This window comes from Rhinoderma darwinii, chromosome 3 (genome assembly GCF_050947455.1).
Source record: "Rhinoderma darwinii isolate aRhiDar2 chromosome 3, aRhiDar2.hap1, whole genome shotgun sequence".
In the NCBI taxonomy this organism is placed as follows: Eukaryota; Metazoa; Chordata; class Amphibia; order Anura; family Rhinodermatidae; genus Rhinoderma; species Rhinoderma darwinii.
In genome coordinates, this window is record NC_134689.1 from 23,025,072 (window position 1) to 23,048,685 (window position 23,614).

Here is a 23,614-nt window from a genome sequence, read left to right on the forward strand (position 1 = left end):
TCCCATTATCAAGGTTTCCATGAGGGCCTTTCTACACGGGCCAATTATCGGGCAAATGAGCGTTCACAGAACACTCGTTCCTGATCATTGCCTTGTGTAACCAGGGCAATGATCAGCCGATAAACGAGCAAACGCTCATTGATTGGCTGATTGTATCGTTTCTGCAGCATAAAATATTATGGTTATCGGCAGCACATCTCCCTGTGTAAACAGGAAGACGTGCTGTCGACATGATAGTAACGTATGGGAATGAACGACCATAGTAACGTGCGCTCGTCCCCATACATAGCTCCTTGTGAAAGGAGCACACGAGCATCGATCAACGAGCTGTCTCGTTGATCGGCATTCGTTGTTATGGCCAAAATGGGACGCTGTAAAAGGACCCTAACTTCCAATAACTTAAGTGGAGAGACTGCTAATTCATGACCACCTGCCCAACAAGACCAGGCGGTGTAACGCAATGAGCTGAAAATTATCTGTATTGCTGGGAGTTGGACAGCTGAGACCAGGGGCAAACTACCATCCGGGCATTATTTCTGTGCCTACCACCCCTTAGTCAGTTACAACATTCATACATTTATGTGCAGAACATGCACATAAAATTGCAACTTCAATTTGTTATTACAATTTTTATTAAGTCTCTAGTGGTTGATAAGCGGCCCATGACATTTAATCCCAGACCACCCTCCGTCCACCACCCACTTATATGGAGAACGAGGGGGCCTTGTTTTCAGATGGAGGTAGATCTGCATGTGCTGAAGAGCCGATAGACATGTCAAAAACTTCCCTGGAAACCCTTCTTAGAATGAATTTGGCTTATAGTGCAGTCAATTTCCTGGCAAAGCAGGTCTGTTGTGTAACCTACATATTCACCTATCATACAGTATATTAGACAGACTGTCTTCTGTGCGCAATTTTAATTGCCAAGACGTAGTTAGCCCCCTACTGTAACTGTAAAGCGATGGACGTCTGTGGATATTAATTAGAGAAGGAGCTTTCCAGGCTTTGGCAGACGCACGCTCACTGAGCTGAGGATGAACATCCTGTAACACCATCAAACTGCCTACTTCAGACCACGGGATCTAAAGATCACATGAGATTAGAATCTTGAAACTATAGCCCCAGTAATAGCTTGCCATTTTTACATCCCTAGATACATGAAAGAAACCGGTCAAAACAATGATCGGCAATTGTATCTACTATCAGGGCCGTCTCAGGGTAGGACAGGGGTTAATATACTCAGGGGCCCAAGCTAATGAGTTTAATAAAGGGCATGCGACCCCCACAGTAACACTTGTATTAAATCATTGGCTCCATTTAATACACAATAATGTGCAAACACTGGACAATTAATTTCACAGGCCCTAGTCTTTGGCCCCCTCCCCAGGGAACCACCAAATGTATGGTATGGGCCTAAAAGGGCACATCAAAGGTCACAGTATGCCCTCTTCCATCCCCCTGAGGGATTTTGTAATTTATATCTATATTTGTAATGTATATAATGCGGTATCAGACAGATTATAGGAGATGTAGAACAGAAGGGTGGCCCTATTACTCCTTTTTGGTTAATTTTAGTCTTTTTTAATCGTAACCTTTCTATGTACCTCAGTTTTTATTTAACATGCAGGGGCTCAGCTATAGGGGGTGCAGATATTGCAGTTGCGCCTGGGCCCATAGACCCCTCTGTCATATAACAAGACACCAGTAAGTGAGGAAGGGGGTTCCTGTAACACATTTTTTTACTGGGGCCCAGGTGCTTTAAGTTACATCTGTGGTCAGGAATCAAATGCACATGGATACACTATACTGAATATTTGCTTTACTCCATCTAAACCATTTTCAGGCTTCCACTTCGCTCGCTTGTAGGGCAATGTTCTCAGTAGATTAGATAATACTTTTCCAAGATGTGAGATTTAATTGCTGGCAATGCTTGCATTAAGATAGCAGTGTACGGACTCATAGACTTTCTATTGAGCCCATACACAGCTCACAGGAGAGCCGATCAGAAACTAAGCGGCACATCGCTCACCCGAGTGCTTCTGCCGCTTCATTTTAACGATCGGTGGTGGTATGAATGCTCTGACCCCCACCTAACAATCAGCGGATCTGCTGCGAAAATGGTATATACTACGTATGTTCCTAGGACATATTAAAGGGGTTTTCCAAGCTTATGAAAAACACAGAAAAGTATCTATATGTGTCTGAACGGTCACCAGATGATTAAGTAGTTATTTTTCATTTTCATCATGTAGCTGTGGAGCACAATTGTTTTTATTTTGCTAGGGCTTGCTGCGGGCGGAATTACCATGTGGAGGACTACAGTTCCCAAGATTCCTTCCCACAGACATTGCCGATATTTACAGCTTCCCGTATGCCCCTCCATTACAAGGTTTAAGGCAGTGTTGTAATTATTCACTGTCTGCTACTTCTGAACTATCTGCTGCCCAGTATGGGAAACTCAATCCCTCCAAAGACAGGGAGGAAGAGCGGAGAGCAGGGAGCAGTGGAGATAACAAACATGTGATGTCCCAAACTACCGAAAATAGAGGGGAGGTAAACATGTGTTCAGTGTATAGTAGGTCACACAAGCAGGAGATAAACACCAGGAGTATGGTCATGTGACTGCATGTGTGACCGATTTTCAGAGGCATTTCAGCTACAGACAGTACATTATTAAGTGCCTAATCTTACTGCAGCTAGAGGGTAACCAAACTTTTAAAAAAACTTTTGACATGTCATAAGTTTTAAACAGTTGAGGTCCGAGCACTGAGATCCCCACCGATCACTAAAACGAAGCGACAAAAGTGATCAGGTGAGCGTTGTGCCGCTTACTTTCTAAACGGCTTTCCTCGAAAAGCAGAGCGAGCAGTGTATGGACCCGTAGACTTTCTATTGAGCCCATACACCACTCCGAGAAAAGCCGATCAGAAATTAACCTGCACAGCGCTCATCCGAGCGCTTCTACCACTTTGTTTTAGCGATCTCAATGCTCTGACCCCCACCGATCAAAACTTCTGACATGTCACTATGATTTGTCAAACGTTTTTCAAAAGTTTAGTTACACTTTAAGACGCTTGCACACATTTTTTGAAGACCGGAAAACCCCTTTAATGGATGAGAGGAACCGTCTACTTAAAGCAACATTTCCAGGAGATCCATCTAAATACCACTTTAATGAGCTTGAAGTTCTTGGCTGTGATAAGTATTTCTGGACCTATGTCTTCAATGCAACACTTCAGCTTAAAGTTATCATGGGGAAGCTGGATGGCAACCAATCAGAAATCAGCGTTGTTTTCTTGTTTGAGCTTAAAAAAAAAAAAGTGAATGAGATTCAGTGTTCCTATGACAATACCGAGCGTCAGAGCACAGACATCGTAACCAACATATAACTACACACAAATGCAATCATTTCCTTTTGCACATTTTATAACATAATAAAACATACAGCAGGCATATACAGTATATACTCGCTGGACTCCGAAATATGTATAACACAGTACATGGACTACTAAAGTCACAGTCGCTAAGGTGGATGATCCATTATAGGTAATATTGGCCTTACTTTCCATGTTTCCAACTGTCCTCATCTCTTACAAATGAAATATATAGACAGAATGGGAGAGTCAAACCTTATAACTCTCCACTTGCACTTCTCATATCAGTGCAGACACCCAACTAAGCTGGAGTGGTCTGCCATTTAAGAAGGGGCAATTACTTGAGACCCTAGGACTAACAACCGGCACCGCAAAACACTGAGCAATTCTGCACATTAGTGGTGTACTGTTCACACAGGAGAGTGTGCCCCATAGCAAGGATCAAACTGGGCCCCACATTATGGTGCTGGTATTGCAATCCAGGACAGTAGGGTCTGTTGTTTTTTCCCCTTCCCTGTCCTTTCCATGACCCTTTGGCCAATTTTCCACTCCTTTTTTTAAAAAAAACAAAAAAAAAAAACGACATTTTCTGTTTCTGTGCACAGGTTGTCCCCATCAAAATGCAAAGGGGATGAGACCAACTAGGATGGAGCCCTCCCTCCCCAAGGGACCCATAGCAGTCACATGGTCTAGCTCTATGGTATGTGTGACCATTGATAATTTTTTTATTATCAAGGTAGGTTTCTTTTCTTATAATTTTTAACATCTGCCCATTGCCTGTAATTGGTCTTACGATGTTCTGTGCAGACGAGCTGTCATTTTACGCGTCGCTGTCAAAATACGGCGTGTAAAATGATGGCTCGTCAAAAGAAGTGCAGGACACTTCTTGTGACGTTTTTGGAGCCGTTTTCTCATAGACTCTATTGAAAACAGCTCCAAAAACGGCCGTAAAACACGCTGCGAAAACGCCACGAAAAACGCGAATTGCTCAAAAAACTTCTGAAAATCAGGAGCTGTTTTCCCTTGAAAACAGCTCCGTATTTTCAGACGTATTTTGTTAATCGTGTGAACATGCCCTTAGGGCTGTGCTGAGTCTAGTTAGATCTCCCATGACTCCAACATAAATGTTCCCATTTTATTTGGCTGTATCGGCAATATGAAGCAGCAACATGAATAAGTGGACACCCTATCTAGTATTAACCTTGGTTGATACAATATAATTAGATGGGTTGAACTTCAACTGGTACAGTCTGCTGATTACCTTAAACATGAGATCTCACCTTAAAGGAGTTCTCCACTTCGGACAATTCCTGTTTGTTAGAAGGGTCCATTGACAATAAGCTGATTAGAAAGTGTCCCCCTGCTGAGACGCCCAGCGATCAGCTATAATCTGTTGGGAAACCTGGCAGTAAGTGTTCAATTTCCCTGCAGTGCCACCACAGGGAGAATTGAGTATTACACAGTGAAATAAATGTCATAGTGCTGAGGTTCCTGTCAAATTGATGTGGGTGATATGATACGAGCTGGTGAAGTCAAATATAAAATATATTAATGGTTGACTAATGGGAATTTGACACTACACTGACTACTTTAAAATGAAGGCATATGTAAAAATGCCCTAATCATTTAGATGCCAATGCAGCTGTCAGAGTGGTTGAACTTGATGGACATATGGTTTTTTTTCTACCATACTAAGTAACTATGTAACTAGAACATGACTACCTAAAGTGCCATTTTAGGGGCTGAGGCAATCATTATTTTCCAATATTGAATTAATACGTCTCTTATGCTAAGAACAGAGAGCACTGCTTAGTAGGGGATAAGATATCTCTCTACGCAGATGACATATTAATATATGTAAGCAGGCCTGCCCGTACGCTGTGGAGAATAATGCAATTGATTGAAAAATTTGGGAATTTGTCAGGATTTTAGATTAACTGGGAAAAAGTAATAATAATGCCTTTGGAAGAGGAGGAAATGTGTTATGGCAAACTGAACGTAGTGGGTAAAGGGGAGGCATTGAAATATTTGGGAGTGATGGTATCGCAGGATATATCCAGTTATCTAGAATTTAATCTAGTTCCGTTATTAAAGAAGTTGAGGGGAGGAATTCAAATTTGGAAAAAGCTCCCATTATCAATGGCAGATAGGATAGCCTTGCTGAAAATGATAGCACTGCCACAGATCCTATATGTGCTCAATAATTGTCCAATCTGGGTGGGGGAAAAAAGTTTAAAACCATTGAGAGTTTATTAAGGGATCTGATATGGAGAGGGAGAGAAACCAGGGCTAAGCTTAGTCTACTTATGTTAGATGAGAAAGAAGGAGGGTAATCAATACCAGACGTTAGAGCGTTTTAGTTGGTGGAACAACCTTATATCTCCAGGTGGAAGATTTTTTTGCACTTAAAGGGGCTCTGTCATCACTTTATAAGTGGCCTATCTTGTACATAATGTGATCGGCGCTATAATGTAGATTACAGCAGTGTTTTTTTATTTAGAAAAACTATAATTTTTGACGGAGTTATGACCTATATTAGCTTTATGCTAATTACTTTCTTAATGGACAACTGGGCGTGTTTTACTTTTTGACCAAGTAAGCGTTGTGGAGAGAAGTGCATGACACTGACCAATAAGTGACCAATCAGCATCATGCACTTCTCCCCATTCATTTACACAGCACATAGTGATCTTACTAGATCACTATGTGCAGCCACATACACACACACTAACGTTACTGAAGTGTCCTGACTGTGAATATACATTACCTCCAGCCAGGATGTGATGACTATTCAGAATCCTGACACTTCGGTAACGTTTGTGTGAGATTTACAGCAAGCCAAGTGTAATCTCGTTTTAAATGACAGTTTACAGCGTAATCTCGCGAGATTACGCTTGCCTTGCTGTAAACCTCACACAAGCGTTACCGAAGTGTCAGGATTCTGAATAGACATCACGTCCTGGCTGGAGGTAATGTATATTCACTATCAGGATACTGCAGTAATGTTATAGTGTGTGTATGAGGCTGCAGATAGCGATATAGCTATATCGCTATGTGCTGTATAAATGAATGGAGAGAAGTGTATGACGCTGATTGGTCACTGATTGGTCAGTGTCATACACTTCTCTCCACAACACCCACTTGGTCATATAGTTAAACACGCCCAGATGTCCATTAAGAAAGTCATTAGCATAAAGATAAAATAGATCATAAATTAAAAAACATGTGAAGTATTTAAAAAAAAAAAAGAACAGAGAGCACTAACATGAGTCTCCCTCACTTCATTATGAGGCACTTAATAAAGTCTAAAGTAAGGGAAATGGCAATACGTGAACCCTACTGGTACTTCTGACAGGTAGTGACTGGTATTCCCTGCACGTATTTTACAGACAAATGACTGTAAAGAAATAAATCTTTATATGTTTTAAGAGCATCTTCCAAGGTTGACCCTTTTGATTCAGGTTACTTATATTATTCCATTTTCTACACTTCATTCCTATTGGAAAATGGCTATGGAGATCACAATATATTTATCTTAGACTGAAGGGGTTAGTAAGGATGATTCCTCGGTCACCCTATTAATCCATGAGCCCAGCATACATTTGAGAACACTTCCCAGACGCCTGAAGGCAACAAAACAGAAAAAAAAGAAGAAAAATCCAACACAGTGGAAAACTCCGGGAAGAAAAACAAGATTTGAAATTGTAATTCAGTAGTCGTTTGCTTGAAGATAAAGTCAATATACATCCAGGATGCTGGAATTCTCATGGCTTTGTGTTGCCCTAAGGGATCGGGGTGATGTCACACCATGTCAACACCAAGCAAATGAAGAAGACAACAATGTAACTAGTGTTTCAATACAACTGAGAAGAGCTGAGATTCAATGCAGGAAATTAATTGAAGGTAACATCTATATAGACAAGCTACAAGGGAAAAGTGTAAGTGGAAAAGGGCATTTTATGGACTGGACCAATTGGCTAATCAAGATAATTTGTGTTACTAAAATTGATGTGGCACGTGGTACAATGCTAGCCAATTTTTTTCATTAATGTTACTTCAGAACTATGGCTGCCTCTTCTGTATTTGTTGATTTGTACATGTCGAGGAACTTGAGACCTCAAAATATAGCAGAGGCAAGGAATACTACAGGATGGGACACGAAAAACAGACCCTGGTTTCCTTTGTGGGGTTTGTACAGGATAATGCTTATCAGGCCTGATTCATCAAAACTGTCCTACAATAAAACGGTCTTTGTAGACCAAAGCAACCAATCAGAACTCATTTTACCAGAGCGGTTTAAAAAAGGAATGAGGGCCAACCTATCCTGCCCTGCCAGTCAAGTGGAACTCTTTGCGGAGGGCGGTAGTGTTGTGTTTGAGTGCGTCCAACATGCAATTGAATAAAGAAGTTCAATTGTGGAAGCCTATGTACGCACAGGTTTATTTAACCCCTTAAGGACGCAGCCTAGTTTTGGCCTTAAAGAGGCTCTGTCACCAGATTTTGCAACCCCTATCTGCTATTGCAGCAGATATGCGCTGCAATGTAGATTACAGTAACGTTTTTATTTTTAAAAAAACGAGCATTTTTGGCCAAGTTATGACCATTTTTGTATTTATGCAAATGAGGCTTGCAAAAGTCCAAGTGGGCGTGTTTAAAGTAAAAGTCCAACTGGGCGTGTATTATGTGCGTACATCGGGGCGTTTTTACTACTTTTACTAGCTGGGCGTTCTGACGAGAAGTATCATCCACTTCTCTTCAGAACGCCCAGCTTCTGGCAGTGCAGACACAGAACGTGTTCTCGAGAGATCACGCTGTGTCGTCACTCACACGTCCTGCATCATGTCGGACGAGCGAGGACACATCGGCACCAGAGGCTACAGTTGATTCTGCAGCAGCATCAGCGTTTGCAGGTAAGTAGCTACATCGACTTACCTGCAAACGCCGATGCTGCTGCAGAATCAACTGTAGCCTCTGGTGCCGATGTGTCCCCGCTCGTCTGACACGATGCAGGACCTGTGAGTGATGACACAGCGTGATCTCTCGAGAACACGCTCTGTGTCTGCACTGCCAGAAGCTGGGCGTTCTGAAGAGAAGTGGATGATACTTCTCGTCAGAACGCCCAGCTAGTAAAAGTAGTAAAAATGCCCCGATGTACGCACATAAAAATAAAAACGTTACTGTAATCTACATTGCAGCGCCTATCTGCTGCAATAGCAGATAGGGGTTGCAAAATCTGGTGACAGAGCCTCTTTAAGGCTCAGAGCCCATTTTTCAAATCTGACATATTTCCCTTTATGTGGTAATAACGTCGGAATGCTTAAACCTATCTAAGCGATTCTGAGAATGTTTTCTTATGACACATTGGGCTTCATGTTTGTGGTAAAATTTGGTCGATAAATTCAGTGTTTATTGGTGAAAAATTGCAAAATTTTGAGAAAATTTTGAAAAAATAGAATTTTTCAGAATTTAAATGCATCTGCTTGAAAAACAGACGGTTATACCACCCAAAATAGTTACTAGTTCACATTTCCCATATGTCTACTTTATATTGGCATCGTTTTTTGAACATTCTTTTGTTTTTCTTTGACGTTACAAGGCTTAGAACATAAACAGCAATTTCTCATATTTTTAAGAAAATTTCAAAAGCCTTTTTTTGAAGGTACCTGTTTACTTCTGAAGTTGATTTGAGGGGCCTATGTATTAGAAACCCCTATAAAACACCCCATTTTAAAAACTAGACCCCTCAAAGTATTCAAGACAGCATTTAGAAAGCTTTTTAACCCTTCAGGCATTTCACAGGAATTAAAGCAAAGTGGAGGTGAAATTTGCAAATGTAATTTTTCTTGCTGAATTTCAATATTATAAAAAAAAAATCTGTAACACAGAAGGTTTTACCAGAGAAACACTACTAAATATGTATTGTCCAGATTCTGCAGTTTTTAGAAATGTCTCACATGTGGCCCTACTGCGCTCGTGGACTAAAACACAAGCCCTAGAAGCAAAGAAGCACCTAGTGAATTTTGAGGCCTCTTTTTTATTAGAATATATTTTAGTCAGCATGCCAGGTTTGAAGAGGTGTTGAGGTATCAAATCAATGGAAACCCACCAGAAGTGACCCCATTTTGGAAACTACACCTCTCAAGGAACTCATTTATGGTTGTTGTTATCATTTTGACCGCACAGTTTTTTCACTCACAGCACCTATTTAAATTGGGCTGTGAAATTAAAAAAATTTAATTTTTTCCAATAAGATGTCATTTTTGATCAAAATTTCTTATTTTCACAGGGTACAAAATACCCCATTTTGTTGCCCAATTTGTCCTTAGTGTGGCAATACCCCATTTGTGGTGATAAACTACCGTTTGGGCCCATGGGAGGGCTCACAAGGAAAGGAGCGCTATGTGTTTGTTGGAGTCCAGATTTTGCTGGATTGGTTTTCGGGTGCCATGTCGCATTTGCAGTGCCCCAGAGGTATCAAAGCAATGGAAACCCACCAGAAGTGACCCCACGTTAGAAACTACACCCGGCAAGGAGTTCATTTATGGTTGTTGATATCATTTTGACCACACAGTTTTTTCACAGCACCTATTTGAATTGGGCTGTGAAATTAAAAATGTTTTATTTCTTCCAATAAGATGTAATTTTTGATCAAAATTTCTTATTTTCACAGGGTAAAAAATACCCCATTTTGTTGCCCAATTTGTACTTAGTGTGGCAATACCCCATTTGTGGTGATAAACTGCCGTTTGGGCCCATGGGAGGGCTCACAAGGAAAAGAGCGCTATGTGTTTGTTGGAGTCCAGATTTTGCTGGATTGGTTTTCAGGTGCCATGTCGCATTTGCAGTGCCCCAGAGGTATCAAAGCAATAGAAACCCACCAGAAGTGACCCCACGTTAGAAACTACACCCCTCAAGGAGTTAATTTATGGTTGTTGTTATCATTTTGACCACACAGTTTTTTCACAGCACCTATTTGAATTGGGCTCTGAAATTAAAAAAATGTCATTTCTTCCAATAAGATCTAATTTTTGATCAAAATTTCTTATTTTCACAGGGAACAAAATACCCCATTTTGTTGCCCAATTTGTCCTTAGTGCGGCAATACCCCATTTGTGGTGATAAACTGCCGTTTGGGCCCATGGGAGGGCTCACAAGGAAAGGAGCGCTATGTGTTTGCTGGAGTCCAGATTTTGCTGGATTGGTTTTCGGGTGCCATGTCGCATTTGCAGAGCCCTAGAGGTGTCAAAGCAATGGAAACCCACCAAAAGTGACCCGATTTTGGAAACTACACCCCTCAAGGAATTAATTTATGGTTGTTGTTATCATTTTGACTGTACAGTTTTTTCACAGCACCTATTTTGAATTGGGCTGTGAAATTCAAAAAAATGCATTTTTTCCAATAAGATGTCATTTTTGATCAAAATGTCTTATTTTCACAGGGTACAAAATACCCAATTTTTTTGCCCAATTTGTCCTTAGTGTGGCAATACCCCATTTGTGGTGATGAACTGCTGTTTGAGCAGGACTCAGAAGGAAAGGACCACCATTTGGCCTACTGAAGCTTTTCTGGTGCTAAGCCATGTATGCAGAAGCCCCTGAGGTACCAGTCCAGTTGAAATCCCAGAGAAGTGACCCCATTTTAAAAACCACACCCTTTAAGACATTCATCTAGAGGTTTAGTGAGCATTTTGACCCCACAGGTACTGTGTAAAAGATAATACGTAGCAGATTGTGAGGAGTGAGATTTGCAATTTTCTATATATATATATGGCATGTCAGTGTCCGATATAGTGTGCCCAGCATGTGCCACCGGAGATATACACCCCATAAGCTGTAATGTGGGTTCTCCCAGGTACGGCAATACCCTACATGTGGCTGTTATTAGCTGCCTGGGCACACGGCAGGGCTCAGAAGGAAAGGACCACCATTTGGCCTACTGGGGATTTTCTGGTGCTAAGTCATGTATGCAGAAGCCCCTGAGGTACCAGTACAGTTGAAACCCCCGAGAAGTGACCCCATTTTAAAAACTACACCCCTTAAGACATTGCTCTAGAGGTGTAGTGACCATTTTGACCCCACAGGTACTGTGTAAAAGATAATGCGCAGCAGATGGTGCAGACTGAGATTTGCAATTTTCTATATATATATATATGGCATGTCAGTGTCCGATATAGTGTGCCCAGCATGTGCCACCGGAGATATACACCCCATAAGCTGTAATGTGGGTTCTCCCGGGTACGGCAATACCCTACATGTGGCTGTTATCAGCTGCCTGGGCACACGGCAGGGCTCAGAGTGGAAAGATGAGGGAGATAAGCTGTGCGGAGTGCATCAGGGTAAATAAAAAATTAAGGGATGTATGATAAATTCGAAAACAATCTTTCATACAGAGCTCTGGTTTTTCAGGACACGTGTCGCATTGGTATATTGTTTCCCTCCTTATCCCCCTCTTTGAGCAGACTCTGCACCTCTTTTGACTTTTCCCCTTCTTGCCAGTTTGGGGAACTTCTCCTGGAAAGTGTTGCCCTGGTACGATGCGTGTGGCCTCGCTTCCAGAAGTACTGGGTGCTCCCTCTTCTTGGTCCCTAAAGATTGGGTTCCTGATAACCACCTCTTGAAATTCCAGGAAAGTTCCCCTCTGGCCTGCACATCGACGTAGCACATACGCATTGTACAATGCCATCTGTATGATGTGCACGGCCAGCTTCTTATACCACAACGCATGGCGCTGTAGGGCTTCAGGACTTGATCTGACAAGTCCACCCTTCCCATGTACCTATTGTAGTCCAGGATGTAGTCTGGTTTGGGGGTCTCTGTACTGGTATCTCGTACAGGTACATGGGTGCTGGTGTGGCCATTTATTGTTGTCAATACAAGGACATCTCTCTTGTCCTTGTACTTGACACACAATATGTTGCTGCTAGAATGTGCCCTGCTCTCACTCCTTCTGAGTGTTTACCCAAGCAGAGTGGATAGTGGATGGGAGAGGTGGGATGCTAAAAAAAAGTTGTTTTTTAAACTTTTTTTTTACTTGCTCTTCTCTCTTTCTCTCTTCTCCCAACCGCTCTGAACGCCTCGCTATCTCCAACAGAGGCGTTCAGGGCGGGTGCGGCAGGATGTGATGTCAGGGAGAGGAAGTTTAGACGTCGATCGCCACTATTGGACAGTTACTCACTGACTGACCAATAGTGGCGATCGTGGAGGCGGGACCATCGCGACAGGTCCCGGTGTATTGAGCTGTGCTAGCCTGCTGTCGGAAACAGCAGCTGTCACAGCTCGTGCACGCGCCGGTGGAAAATGGCGATGCATTTTCCCTGCGACTTAATATTCCGTCGCTGAGCGCGAACGGGCGGTCAGCGCGACGGAATATTACGTCGCTGAGCATTAAGGGGTTAAAGAAACACAGGACTGGTCAATTTCTAGACCTTCCCGTTTTAGAAAAAATGGTATTGTGCGGGTGTGGTGTAACAGTGTCCATGCCCAAAAAAATGTGTTCGGACATCCGTCGTTGTTGCAGACATCCAGTAGGGGATTATAAGGAGCCCGAGGAAATCAAGGCAAAAATTATCCCAGCTGGCGCAAGTCAGAAGAACAAGGTGACGACGTGTGCTGAAATCACTTCACCTGAAACCATGGCGAGTGTCAGTTGTACAAGAGTTAAAGGGGGGGGGGTGTAAAAAGAAGGGTGTGGTGTATTGCAATTGGCTACTGGATATGATCGTAGACGGCCATTTGGACTCATTGTAATACATCATGTCCGAAAAGAAGGTACACAGGAAAATCACACGAGCTGCGCCAACAACCACTTTAAGATCCAAATATCGGCGTTTGGTGGGTATGCGGATTGTGGGTCTAATATCCTTTGATGAAAATGTGAACACCGCCGTGTACATTGACATCTTTGAACAATGCTATGCACGGTTAACTGAACCTGAGTATTGTTTCTTTCTGAAATACAGGGCGACTTGCCATACGGCGTCCCTGTGCCGAGTTCATGTGGCATTCACAAGAGAATGTATGATGAGCAAAGGGTTGTGGCCTCCACAGTCACCCGACATAACGCTGTGTGAATTTCTTCTTTGGGCTACCTGAAGAGTAGGGTTTTTAAAACTATTTCCCAGACAGAACCCCAATCTGAAACAGTTCATTGCAATTAATGTCTGGAAAATAGAATGTTTGATGTGGCAGAAGGTGTTCCTGAACATAAGACGGGCACAACTTTGCATAGTCGCTGGTGAAAACGACTTCCAGCATGACCTGTAATGGATAAGTACATCATTCCTCCATTATTCCTTATTCTGTACAAACCACACAATGGAAATAGGGTGCTTATTTTCATGGCCCACTCTGAACCTGTTGTAGGTATACATGGAATATGGAAGATCTCACCACAAGTACCATCCGTCAATTATCTCATAAGGACTGTCCTAGTAAAAAACATTGGTTAAATGGTGGTCAAAAGGACATTGATATTCCACCTACTCCTGACGGAATATTCCAGGTTTTAATACAGTTTATGCTTACAAAGGACAGTATGGCATGGATTGGAATTGTTCGGTATAGAATACTTAATTATGGTGGCAGCCTACTCTATGGAGTGGTTGATGTTGTAATTATGGTGGCGGCCTACTCTATGGAGTGGTTGATGTAATTATGTTTGGCCTACTCTATGGAGGGGATTATTTCATAGCATGTTCCTTCACCATTGCAAATTTGGCCATGCACATTTCTCATAGGAATCTCTGAGACACCCAAGAAAGGGTCTACGTCGCTAAAGAAAGTGTCAAAGGTATAATCTGGTGTTTGGTGGTCTTGGTAATGAGGCTCATCTATATATTCAACATATAGAGCAGACAAAGGGGTACCAAAATTGGTCAAGCTGCTCTAACTTTCTGAAAAAAGGGCATATGATGTGTGGGCCAGATAAGAAAAATATGAAGTTAACATTTTTCCATCTTCTCACAGGAACACATTTCTATGAGTCAACACTATGAATTTACATGAATGTCACTTTAATACACAAGGTTAATTTTGTCATTGTATTAAAAGCCTTCACATTGCCATCTTCAATATATCTTAGGCCACAACAGTGCTATATTACTTCAATGAGAACAAAAGTAGACTCCTAACATCCTCCTTTCCAATAATACAACAGTATACCTCTCCCCATTGCTCATATTGTCTGGTACTTGGTAAAATTCATGTTACGTTGACATGAAGTAGTTAAATGCAATGTATTTTCACAGCAAAGCCTTCCCTCCGGCCTGTACCATGCAGAGCTTAGATGTACAATAAATGTTAAGATCAATCTGATTCACAGAAAAACATTCGCAGCGGTCAATAATCCGTCAATTTCCTCTGTTCACTTTCTGTGGAGCCAATAGTCTGTTCAATCTCACACGAACAAAAAAAAGAAACCCTCAGAATTAACCGATGATGCTACAATTAAAACGAAAAACTTCCTTTGGCCCTGAAGGTAACCAAAAACATGAGATTACTAATAGTTTATTGCTGTAATGACCCTCCCTGATCCCTACATTAACCTTTCTTCAAATCGGAGTTGGCAGTGGATGATCGGCGAATACCTCTGCCACCACTTCTCTTGAAGGAAACAAAAAGATTGTCATGAAAAAATACATAACCAATCAATTTTCCTGCTCAGACTGGACCACAAGGGTGCCTGGCATCGCCACATTCAATTGATCATCGGTGGTTCCAACCAGAAAACATCTGGAACTGTGGTGAGAATCAAATGTGTATGAGGAAAGTTGCTCAAAGACATTCAAATTCCTTTGGACTTCTCATGTTCCTTACAGCATAGCCACATTTTGGGAATTATGTAAATTATAAAGATATATCCTCAGTTGGTGGACCAATCCATACATATATTCACTTCTTTCTCTTTAGTGAACATCTTAGTGGAGGAGATGTGACTACCTTTCTCAAAGCTTACCATCGATGGTTCCATTTTATGGGCAGGCCTGACAACCATAGGGAGATAAAAAAATCATTTATGATGACCACCGGAAATGGCCAAAATTGTACAGGGAGACTTTTTTTACATGTTGGACAAACCATATCTGTGATATCCTGTAAACGGAAAGGATGGGGTTCACGACAATCAACTGTGTCTGACCATCAGTGATAGTGAGACATCTGCCTGTCTATGGTCATCCCAACATTTACAAGTTCAAAAACTATACGTAACGGTCTAAATATCTAAGGTGTTAGCCTCTCTAGAAAGCATCATCAGATGGAGATTTCTAAGGTAGGCCATCCCACATATTTTCTAGAAATAATCTTTTACAATGCTGGACAGATATCCCCTCCTTCTATTCCAGTCTGTAAAGAACGATCATGTAGGATTTTTCTTAATTGACCTCGTACAAGATAAACAGGCAGCAGATTGTTTTTGAGTCAAGGAACTTAAACTGAAAAGACTAAGATTGCAGAATCAAATGTTCTTTTACTTGATATATTTATTGATAGCATTCCTATTATTATTTTTTTTTAAAATCTATAGATCTATTATTATGTCAACAAATAAATACCAGACCCAGTTTTGAAATTCCGCTTTCAAATTGCTCTATCTATCTATCTATCTATCTATCTATCTATCTATCTATCTATCTATCTATCTATCTATCTATCTATCTATCTATCTATCTATCTATCTATCTATCTATCTATCTATCATCTCTCCATCTAATCTCTCATATCTATCTATCTATCTATCTATCTATCTATCTATCTATCTATCTATCTATCTATCTATCTATCTATCTATCTATCTATCTATCTATCTATCTATCATCTATCTATCTATCTATCTATCTATCTATCTATCTATCTATCTATCTATCTATCTATCTATCTATCTATCTATCTATCTATCTCATATCTATCTATCTATCTATCTATCTATCTATCTATCTATCTATCTATCTATCTATCTATCTATCTATCTATCTATCTATCTATCATCTCTCCATCTAATCTCTCATATCTATCTATCTATCTATCTATCTATCTATCTATCTATCTATCTATCTATCTATCTATCTATCTATCTATCTATCTATCTATCTATCTATCTATCTATCTATCATCTATCTATCTATCTATCTATCTATCTATCTCATATCTATCTATCTATCTATCTATCTATCTATCTATCTATCTATCTATCTATCTATCTATCTATCTATCTATCTATCTATCATCTCTCCATCTAATCTCTCATATCTATCTATCTATCTATCTATCTATCTATCTATCTATCTATCTATCTATCTATCTATCTATCTATCTATCTATCTATCTATCTATCTATCTATCTATCTATCATCTCTCCATCTAATCTCTCATATCTATCTATCTATCTATCTATCTATCTATCTATCTATCTATCTATCTATCTATCTATCTATCTATCTATCTATCATCTCTCCATCTAATCTCTCATATCTATCTATCTATCTATCTATCTATCTATCTATCTATCTATCTATCTATCTATCTATCTATCTATCATCTATCTATCTATCTATCTATCTATCTATCTATCTATCTATCTATCTATCTATCTATCTATCTATCTATCTATCTATCTCATATCTATCTATCTATCTATCTATCTATCTATCTATCTATCTATCTATCTATCTATCTATCTATCTATCTATCTATCTATCTATCTATCTATCATCTCTCCATCTAATCTCTCATATCTATCTATCTATCTATCTATCTATCTATCTATCTATCTATCTATCTATCTATCTATCTATCTATCTATCTATCTATCTATCTATCATCTATCTATCTATCTATCTATCTATCTATCTATCTATCTATCTCATATCTATCTATCTATCTATCTATCTATCTATCTATCTATCTATCTATCTATCTATCTATCTATCTATCATCTATCTATCTATCTATCTATCTATCTATCTATCTATCTATCTATCTATCATCTCTCCATCTAATCTCTCATATCTATCTATCTATCTATCTATCTATCTATCTATCTATCTATCTATCTATCTATCTATCTATCTATCTATCTATCTATCTATCTATCTATCTATCTATCTATCATCTCTCCATCTAATCTCTCATATCTATCTATCTATCTATCTATCTATCTATCTATCTATCTATCTATCTATCTATCTATCTATCTATCTATCTATCTATCTATCATCTCTCCATCTAATCTCTCATATCTATCTATCTATCTATCTATCTATCTATCTATCTATCTATCTATCTATCTATCTATCTATCTATCTATCTATCTATCTATCTATCTATCTATCTATCTATCTATCTATCTCATATCTATCTATCTATCTATCTATCTATCTATCTATCTATCTATCTATCTATCTATCTATCTCATATCTATCTATCTATCTATCTATCTATCTCATATCTATCTATCTATCTATCTATCTATCTATCTATCTATCTATCTATCTATCTATCTATCTATCTATCTATCTATCATCTCTCCATCTAATCTCTCATATCTATCTATCTATCTATCTATCTATCTATCTATCTATCTATCTATCTATCTATCTATCTATCTATCTATCTATCTATCTATCTATCATCTCTCCATCTAATCTCTCATATCTATCTATCTATCTATCTATCTATCTATCTATCTATCTATCTATCTATCTATCTATCTATCTATCTATCTATCTATCTATCTATCTATCTATCTATCTCATATCTATCTATCTATCTATCTATCTATCTATCTATCTATCTATCTATCTATCTATCTATCTATCTATCTATCATCTCTCCATCTAATCTCTCATATCTATCTATCTATCTATCTATCTATCTATCTATCTATCTATCTATCTATCTATCTATCTATCTATCTATCTATCTATCTATCTATCTATCTATCTATCTATCTATCTATCTTCCTATCTATTCCATCTTTTACTTTATCTATATGGCTTTCTTTTTGTGTATATTTTTTTTCCTTACATTCTAATACATTTTTTATCATTCAAAAAACCAAAAACATAAAAAAACAATAAACGCTTTTCCACTGACACAATATTTTCCACCATCAAAAAGAAGCAAGTCATTTTCTTTTTAAATCAATGGTTTCAAACATGAAATATTGCATGAGGCAGTGTGCCACGGGGCATCTGTATGTCTCCTCCGCTCTGGACATGCTTCTACACTGCAAACACAAATTACTTCCTCCGCCAACCCCAAGCGTTATAATGTGCTTTATCAACATGTTGCTTGTACACTTAGAATCCAAGCATATACAAGCCGGGAAAGTGGCACAGATCTGGGAATATTATGGAACAGAACTATCTGAAATAATATTATGTGATGCGTTATAATTAAAACTTAGGAGATATTCTCGGGTCTTGTAGACTCTTAAGTAGGTCGGAGTGGAAGATATTGGTTATTGGATAATCTCTGACTAAAATCCAGTTAATTTGTATGTAAATCAAAGAATTCTGTGGTTGTTGACAAATTAAAGAATTAACTGATGTAGCAGAGCTAAGTTTGTAATGATGTAGGAGAGCTGTGTTTGTCCCTTAACACAAATCCTTGTGATATTAGAATATTTTACCGCAGTCTTTTATACCATGACAGGTTAAGTTGGCTATAAACGTAATGACAATTTACAATTCGAGTGTATACAGTTATCATTAACAATAATGAGTTGATGGAAATGTCCTCTTAGTGACCAGCATTCCCAAAAGTGAAAAGTATGAGAACCCTTGTGGAATGGGGGCAAGTCTATATGTCTATGGTCATGGTGTAATATCAATGCAGTCAGAAAAATGAAATAAAAAAAAATCATCTATGCTCCGTCTGTCTATCATTAAGTTTTTATTCAGAATTTGGGAGGATTATATAAGGACTATATAGATTTGCCGCAGTTATTTAAGCCACTTCAAGGTACCTATAGACGGGGAACTGTAGTCTTTCCAAAGCAGCGCTCTGATATTGCTCACAGGTGGTTGGGAACAAAATCCCCTTAAGGTGGAAAGGCAAGCAAGCATGATGAGCCTGATGTATTGTGACTGGCGGAGTGAGGAGAAGGATGTAGAAGGATTGCACGGAAGCAAATGCGAGAGAAAAATACCATAAAATACGGAAAAAATACAACAGAAGCTTCTGGCTAATGCACAAAATAAGAATGCATTGCTTTAAACTGCACACAAATGGCCGCCCATCATGCAGCAGCTCGGAAACCATTTAATGCCTATGTTAAAAAAACAAGTGGGAGAAAGCCCCCTACTCCCTACCTGACAGTGGTAACCCCTTATGTCCACAGAGAGGGGCTCCAACTTAAGACTTTTATGGGGAAAAGACAGCAAAATAGTTAAATTATATATGGAAGCAAGAATTTTCTTATAATGGGGATGTGCGCTAAATCACTATGACGCCAATGACTGAAAGATATCACAGTATTGTATCTCCATCTGCCAAGGATCTGGTTGAACTCTAGCAGAAGTGGATGACTTGAACTATACTATCTTTATAGATGCCATGAAAGCAGGAGGAGTAGACGATGACATCGAATATCTAGATAACAGGTGGTGGAAGTGGTGGTGGAGGTGGTGGCAGAAGAATAAGTCCCTTTAGTAGCTAGGCCAAGGTCGCCATGTGATACGAATAACAGCCATCTTCCTACATTGAGGTATTATTGCATAAGTGTTTATTTTACATTATTATGTTATAAGACAGTGTCAATCCATCTAGATCTCTCATCATATAATGATACATATACGGAAGGAGAGTATATAATATCATCAGATAGATAAATAAATACCTATATAAATACATAGTGAAAACAAATAGAAAAATGTGAAATAGAGAGATAGTAAAAAAAGAGCTTTTTTTTATATAGATAGATAGATAGAGATAGATAGATAGATAGATAGATAGATAGATAGATAGATATTAGATAGAGAGATCAATACATAGATATTGGATGGATAGATAGATAGATAGATAGATAGATAGATAGATAGATAGATAGATAGATAGATAGATAGATGATAGATAGATAGATAGATAGATAGATAGATAGATAGATAGATAGATAGATGATAGATAGATAGATAGATAGATAGATAGATAGATAGATATATAGATACATAGATATTAGATAGAGAGATCAATACATAGATAGATAGATAGATAGATAGATAGATAGATAGATAGATAGATAGATAGATAGATAGATAGACAGATAGATAGATAGATAATAGATAGATCTGCTATAGGTATATATACTTGTATGTATATCATCACATATACATAATACCAATACTGGAATGGACACATAACCTGTTACAGATATGCCTCCTCCATATGTGTTTACTGCACAATCCTTACTACTGAGACTAGAAAACAAACTGAACATCCATGTGAACCTTCAATTATTGCCCTTATTTCCCAGACTCTTCTCAATTTCCCTCTGGAATAATGGAGGAACCTGATAACTAAGAACAAAGGCTCCTTGTTATACAATAGGTGTGATGACCCGATAGGCATCATCTATGTGGCAAATCCTTTGAGTGTCAGATGAGATTTTGCCAACCTATCAAATGTACCTTCCCTTCAGCAGATAATGGGTTAATTGTGCATGTTAAGGGGGTAAGGGGGGGGGGGTAGTGATTGAGAAGCTTCAAATACCACAATAATGTCTTATGCAAAGCTAATAGAATAGGATCAAGGGAGGATGAATGTGTTTGGGGGTAAGAAGCACAGGGCCAGGTAGATGGGGGGCATCAGAGGGGGTAGGGAAGGTATGAGCCATTCAAATAGTGGGGTACATGAGAGTCAGCAGGAAGTGATCTGTACATCATACAAACTTTAGGTATTATAATGAGGTTCACACTGTACCCTAGCAACAGAATAAAAATAACAACTATAACCACCATCATCACCACCATCATTATCCTCACAATCCAAAGTACAACGAGCCTTGTTCTACCTCATTAACCCTCTAAATTCCAGTCCCACTTTTATAACACCCCCCCCCCCACCACCACTTTTTTTTTTTTTTTTTTTTTTTAAGACCCATCAAAAAACTTACCGATCTGGATAATGTTTGGAAAATTGGGGAAATTGACCCCAAGCACTGCCCCTAGAAAGCTGGTGCAGAGAAAGGCAAAGATGTGCTGCATATTTCCTTTTGCATTGGCGGAGAAAAAAGGATCAGCCCTACTTCCCAAGGAAAGATTTTTGAGGGTTTGTTTTCTCGAGGATAGGAAGCCCCTGACGTGTCTTGTATCCTTGGCCTTCCTTCCTTCCTATTCTTGACGTTCCAAGGATTGATGATGGGGGTGGTAGTAGTGGTGGGGGGCACTGATGGGAAAATCTGTTGATGCTTTTGCAAATTTTTGGAGTCTCTCTCCTTGGTGCTGAAAACAAGGCTTGTGTTCCTGGGCTCCTGTGCCTCCCTGTTACACTGTGCCGCTTCCTTTCTCCATCCAGCTCTTAAAATGCTGTCTTAACATCAACTGACAGAAGGATTAAGTGAACACAGAGGGAAAGGGAGAGAGCCCTCCTCATTCACACACACAGACACACACTAGCACACATTACTCTCTCTCCACACTCCATCATGCTAATGTGCTTTTATTACTGTAGCCAAGCAACTGCCTCACATTCCCCAACCTCTCTCCATCCTCCTGATAGAAGCCAATGTACTGTAGCGGAGGGTAATCTCCATCCTCCTGTCCCTAATGCACCCCCACACCCTCCTATAGGGTTAACAATATGTGCACCCACTCCTCCCTCCTGTGTCACAGTGTCACAAAGACTCCCCTCTACATAAAGCAGTATGGTCGTAACACACCGGGATAGGGGAAACCTGGTTTTCCCTATGAATGCATTATAGATATAGCAGAGCTGACTGTTTCTTTTATGCAGAGGTTTTTGTCCACCTGGGGCAAAGATTCTGATTGTTGCCCTAGCCCTTTCTCTTAATACCCCGGCAAAGTGTATCCCCCCTGGCACCCAGTACTGTTCAGCCATGCCCCTGGTTTATGTATTAGGTCAGGGGTCCAGGTGCGTACATACCATTGGTGCTACCTGTGCAGCGGCACAGGGGTCTAATAGGTATGGAGGGCCCCACCGCCACCTAATGTACAGTCTAATGGCTCCCAATTATTGGTAGTTTTTTAGGGAGACATAAGGGGGGTGTTTTTTAATGAGCTATTAAGGAATAAGGGGCCCGTATACTGTTCTTGCGCAGGGGCCCTCTGCTGTCTATGTCCACCCCTGCAGGGGTCAGAAACCTTTGGCACACCCACTGTTGGGAAACTACAATTCCCAGCATGCTCTGACAGCCTTTGGCTGGATTAATAAAGTCGTCAGCTGTCAGGGAATGCTTGGAGTTGTAGTTTCACACCAGCTGGCGTGCCGCAGGTTGCTGACCTCTGTATTAGGTTAAATAAATAGGATAGAAAGTGCTTCATAGTGTGATATAAACAATTAATAATCCTCTGGCTGGAGGAAATGGAGCCGCACTCACCAAACCGAACTGTGCAACGAACAGGCACAACTCTGGGTTGGGGCCGGTCCTTTGATTGGTGTGGTTGCTGCTCCACCTGCAGACCTCGTATGCGAGACCAAGAGAGATCATCCAACAAAAAAAGGCGAAAAAAGCAGAATCTGAGTGGCGCCAGCAGTGAGTCAAATAGAGTGAAAGGGTCATAAGATCCTAAAAAAGAAAAGCACTTAGAAAAAAACCTTTACATTTATTTAACCAACATACAACGCGTTTCAAAGATGTTCTGACTTCTTCATCAGGTGCTTCATCGAAACGCGTTGTACATTGGCTGAATAAATGATTTTTATGATCTTATGATCCTTTTACTCTATTTAATTCACTGGTGGCGCCTTGTTTTTTGCCCCCTTTTTTTGTTGGATAATTTGTATTAGATTAAGGCCCTTTTTACGTTTGGTGTATACCTGATTAGTCTCCATGCACACGGTCGTGTCCGTAATCATGGCCCGCGAGTGCGGGCATGGCCAGCTGCTGGCGGCCACCCGATTTTTCGGGCCATGCTCCCATACAAAACTTGGAAGCACGACCTGTAAAACACGAAAAAACGGACATGCTCCATAATTCCCGGCACAGTTCTACGGCACTGACACTCATTCGTAGCGATACGGAAATGTGTCCACGGCCAATAGAACTGAATTAGCCCGTAATTACG

At 39.9% G+C, this 23,614-nt stretch overlaps 1 protein-coding gene across 4 annotated transcripts in view; it reads right to left on the reverse strand.

The window, feature by feature from the left end:
• Positions 1-22,084, reverse strand: part of GRIA1 (glutamate ionotropic receptor AMPA type subunit 1) — a 231,002-nt gene extending 208,918 nt beyond the window's left edge. For all 4 annotated transcript variants that reach the window (XM_075856123.1, XM_075856124.1, XM_075856121.1 and 1 more), the window contains exon 1: positions 21,484-22,084. In XM_075856123.1, the coding sequence (XP_075712238.1) occupies positions 21,484-21,574 (91 nt within the window). In that variant the 5' untranslated portion in view covers positions 21,575-22,084. The remainder of the gene's footprint in view (positions 1-21,483) is intronic.
• Positions 22,085-23,614: the final 1,530 nt, after the last annotated feature.